A 5000-nucleotide genomic window follows, 5' to 3' on the forward strand; every position below is an offset into this window, starting at 1 on the left:
ATATCGTCATTTGTCAGTGTCTCGCAGTTCAATTATTTGCCTCAGTCTTCGGCTTCGGCTAGAGTTATGATATAACTCATTCCCAAACAAAATTTATTTGATGGTTTTACTTAGTCGCTGTCACTGCGATAATAAAGCGTTTCGTCTGTCCGCGGCAGTGGCATCCAAGTCATGCAATGTCTTCAGTTTGGATGTGAACTCATCCATTCCTTCAGGTGCTCGTCCCAGGTACTGAAGAACACGGATGTATGTTTCCACGATCCATGCTCTGACGCTCAAGGCTCTACAAGAAAATCACAAATGATAATTCAAGCCCCTCGGATGCAATCTCAATGACATTAATCACAAGTTTCCGGAAATTCCCGATTTTTTCCTCGAAATATCCTGATATTTTTTCTAAATATTCCGAATAAATAATACAGCAATAACCTAACAAAGTATAAGGCACTACAGGAAATTCAACGGTGTCCTTGTTAAGGTATACAACAAAACTCTGAACAATTTTCTTTTCAAAAATACATGACATATATTTTAAATGGAGAATACTGCTGCATGTGATTACTGCAGGCCCATATGGGAGGATTTGTTCATTTGCTTTGAATTTCTGTGTCTGCAAGTAGCAATTAAAAATTTTAAAAATTGCTTTCTTTCTCTATTTTTGGGGGAAAAACGTGACCTCAATAGTTTTCCCCTAAAAAATCTAAATATCTCGAGATTTTCTAAATATCTCAAAATCGTCCAAAATAGGCCTTAATTATACATGGCGGAAATGCTGAGTCCTGAGGGATTGAAAACTTTTGTTTATGCGCACCGAAACTCGTTCCCAAACATTTCAACTCGAGGCTCCGGGTACGAAATCATTGTCTATGGCCAATATGCTGCCGCGCGAATAAGGCCCATATCTAAAAAAAATATCCGTATATTTTTTTGTCAAGGCCTAGCCTGGTTGCTGTGAAGGTAAGAATGTTAAGGCACGAACGTTAACCGCTAAGATGAATTCAAAGAGACCTGGCACAAAGGTATGGGTGTTTGATTCGTCTTCGGATACCTCATGTAAATCCTACTTAGAGACTTGTTTTAATTCAACTATATGATTACCTTCTTATCGTTGGTCATCTTTACACTGTTATATTTATTAGGAATTGTTTTCTGTCGTATATTGTTTCCCTAATCGCAAGATCATAGTTTTAACTCCTGTAAAAAGCAGTGCTTCCCATGTCCCTGACGAACAAAACTGATGATTTCATGATTCGACAAGTATCAAGCAGACATCAAAAAGTGATGTCTGCATTTTCACTCTTCGCAGAAAACCAAGTAAGCAAGGGTTGGCCGGCGGAGTGTTGCCGGCAACACACCTAGTCTTGGTGAGCCACCGGTCGGACTCGTAAATTGACTTTGCTACCTGATAATAGAGACATTTAAGCCCCGCCCACACGCATCCAAAATTTTTCTAATCTGCGGATTTAAAAAATTCTCACGTCCACACGTATCCGGATTCAATCTAGTATCCAGGACTCCTTTGTGAATTTTTGCACCTTATTCCTCAATCGCCGTTGTTGATGCGCATACCCGATTCGCCGGATGCGTGTGGACAGACGGTCAATTCCGGAAGCAAAAAGGTGCGGATTAAAAAATATCCGGATAGGTGTGGCTGGGGCCTTAGTATTGCGTTTGCGGCAAACGTCAGGCTAAAATTAGATAGAGAGGTGTCGGTCAGCGGTCAAGTAATTCTTTGCGAGGTACTACAAGCAAAGCGAAGTGAAGTGAAGTGAGAGAAGAAAAGAAAAAGTTAAAAGGAAAGTTTGAAAAAGAGAATTTTCATGGCTTTATATCGTTTCGCAGTAATGCAATGCTAAATCTCTCTAATGAGGAAAAGGAATACGATTAGTTACCCCCATTTCTTTGATAAACAACAAAATACCTTATTCTGGCCTTGAGGACAAGTAACTCCGCATATATTTTGAATTTGATCCATAGATTGCGACTTTTTATATCACCATGGATGCCCGCAATAGCACTATAAAAAAAAACACATTTGGAAATAGATGATAGACAACTATGACTTGACCAAACAAACAAACAAACAAACAAACAAACAAACAACATTCGATCCTGATCCCATCGTAACACTAACCATTTGGCCATGAGAACAAATCTATCCACGGGTTCACCAAGTTCGTGGTTTACGGCTCTGACAGTATTCAAGTTTCTAGAAAAGTAATTTTTAAGGACGTCAAGTTAAGGAAAGCTAGGGAGAAGCAGGAGCGCATGACTAAGAGCGTGCAACTTCATTGTATTTGCGGAACGGCGTTTTTACAGACAGAGTTACGTGCATATTATTTTGAGATTGATTTTCCCACGAAACCAGACTATTCCAACCAATCACATGTGTTGTATGAGAAATCATTACCCATGAGATTGAGAATGAAACATAGTTTGATATGTGAAAATTCTGTTACATAGACCTAGTATTGGAGTTGTAGATGTGGATATGGGGTGGATATGGGCCCCTGGGAGATGTTAACAAGTTCCCCCCCCCCCCCCCCTCCAAAATAAAAAAAAAACAACTGACTGGTTAGGCCGGGCTTCCCTACTTCAAAAATCAAAGCTTGTGAGAGAGGCCGATACTTTTATGTTATACTATTATTGTTATACACTTTACTTTAACGAGGATAAAAGGCCTAAAATTTGAACTGAGGGGATGGTGCCAAATCAGTTTCTACCGTATAATTTTTTCGTCCGGCCGCAAAAAAAATTGATCACATGTCCCGTTCTGAGTACCAGGGAGTTAGTGTTACAGGAGTTACTCTCGTTATTCTCTGTTTAACCCCACGGCTGGATTTGTTAACAGCCAAAGGTTAAATTTATTTAAAGGGTTTAGTTCCTAAGGAAACTGTGGTTCTGCGTTAGTGGGGAAGGGAAATGTTAAATTGACCACGGACTCGGACTCGTCCATCGGACTCGGACTCCCGCGGTGCAAAACCAAACAAGAAGGCACAAAAGGAAGAACGTTTTTCAGAGGAACAGATACAAGATTCATGTGGAGAGTTGGAAGAAACGAAAAAAGATCTCGATGTAAAAATTAAGGGAGATGATAAAATCTTCTGACAATCTCGAATTCTACCCGTCCCGAGCAGGGTTTAAAAAAGCATTGCTGGGAGATACAACCGCACTATCTGAGTTAACTGGAGCATTTATTGACGATTCTCAAAATATTTTCCACCGGGATAGCACCAAGAGACAAAAAGGCTACTCTGGTCCACAAGTAGTCAAAAAAATGATGTAAGTGGGCGAATTCCGTGACAATGCGGCTTGGGCGATGGAACCAACAACCAAGCATGAATATCAAGCCTCCACAAAATATTCACGCAACGCGCGAGGTATCTTTATCCGCACGGAATGCAACTTTCTAAAAATAACTTAAGACATATTACCTTTAAGAAATAGAAAACATGTACCGTGTTTCTATCGAGTTATAGAAACACAAGTGAAAGTTTAGGAGAACGAGAAATGCTGTGGGAACACGAGCCGCAGGCGAGTATTTCCTCAGCTTTTTCGAGTTCTCCCAAACTTTCACTCGTGTTTCTATAACTCGATAGAAACACGGAGTACATGTTTTCTATTTCTTTTAGAAAACAACGCGACGAGAAAAAGAAAACAACTTGTTAACTCTGATTATCAAAATGTAAATTCTCTTTTCTCGCGCTATCACTACGTCAACAGCTCGCGCTAGTTCTGTGTCTCCATCGAGTTATAGAAACACGATTTTTAACCAATCAGCGTGCGTATTTTCTTAGGACTATTTCTAAATGGAAAAGGGCAAGTATGACGGATGCCCTCTTTTCCCACTTATTTTCCCTTGATTTGTATTATTAAGACCCTCTCTTGAGGAGAGAATGTAAATATTTGGTATTTATTATATGGCAAGCAATTCTCAGGCTAACTGGAGCACTCTAATTGGCTGGCTTTCGGTCGGGATTTTACAGCACGGACCATTACCATGGAAACGGTTCGTTTTCGTATTTTTTTTGTCTCTCCCGGGAAATTCAAATTGAGCGAAACACACAAAGTTGTTAAAAAGAAGAATTTAATTCTTTCATCCCAACAGTACACTGCAATTATAGCAAGCGGAACATAGTTTTAAATGTAAAAGATGGAACACGAAGATTACGAACATTCACCAAGCGCAGAAGTGTCCGATCGCTCAAAGAAATGATGCCATAAAATAAAGAACTTACTAGCCTCACTTGCTCGGGACCGTTTTGGGGAATATTGGCCGTCAGTCGTTTTTATGCAGAACTCGCTGCGCTCGGTTTGTACTGCCACGACCCAATATTCCCCAGTCAGTCCCTCGCGGTCGGTTTGTAAGAGGTTACTATATCAACAGGACTAAACATCGGTACCTGAAAACAAGAAGCATGCTCCGAGGTAGTTGTTTAAGAATAACAATGACGCTATCAAAATGTGCTTTAGCAAGTTTGGTCATGAGATTCAAATCCTCTTCAGTGACGCGAGTTGTAAACAACATTCCCGCGCTTCCCCAAACGAAAGGTCGCTGTAGAAGAATCTGGCAAAAATTCTCATAATCTGCAAAAAAAGATAAGGTATATCTTCAAGCTGTCACTAAAAAAAACTGCTAAGGACAAAAGTCTTCCAAAAAAATATATTTTACAATAACTATCAAAATCAGTTCTCGCGAGCTCATTGGCTCATTGGCTAAAATTTAATTTATGCGAAAATCTGTGCAACTATCAAACTGTCAACTTTTTAACCAATGAAATTTTATCGATTTTTGTAAATAGCCAATCAGAAAGCGAGAAAAGATATTGACAATGTTCGCGTCAGCTTGAATAAAGTTCATGTTTACGACTGTTTTTAACCCGGCAATATTAACCGTTTCGGTTTTTTTTATTTTAAGAAATCGACGTCAGTTTTATGCGTCTGTCCTCTTATCGATGATAAATTGCGTCATATATAACATTGTCAAGCTGCAATGCTGT

General features: G+C 39.6%; 1 protein-coding gene across 1 annotated transcript in view; it reads right to left on the minus strand.

Annotated features, from left to right (window-relative positions):
* The window catches only part of LOC138010582 (uncharacterized aarF domain-containing protein kinase 5-like), a 40328-nt gene that overhangs the window by 687 nt on the left and 34641 nt on the right, over positions 1–5000 (minus strand). The window contains exons 12-15 of the mRNA XM_068857591.1: positions 4404–4587; positions 2135–2209; positions 1922–2017; positions 1–283 (exon numbers count right to left, since the gene is read on the minus strand). The exon at positions 1–283 is cut by the window's left edge and continues 687 nt beyond it. Coding sequence (XP_068713692.1) covers positions 121–283; positions 1922–2017; positions 2135–2209; positions 4404–4587 — 518 coding nt within the window. The 3' untranslated portion in view covers positions 1–120. The remainder of the gene's footprint in view (positions 284–1921; positions 2018–2134; positions 2210–4403; positions 4588–5000) is intronic.

The sequence above is a fragment of the Montipora foliosa genome, chromosome 1 (genome assembly GCF_036669935.1).
Source record: "Montipora foliosa isolate CH-2021 chromosome 1, ASM3666993v2, whole genome shotgun sequence".
Taxonomy (NCBI): Eukaryota; Metazoa; Cnidaria; class Anthozoa; order Scleractinia; family Acroporidae; genus Montipora; species Montipora foliosa.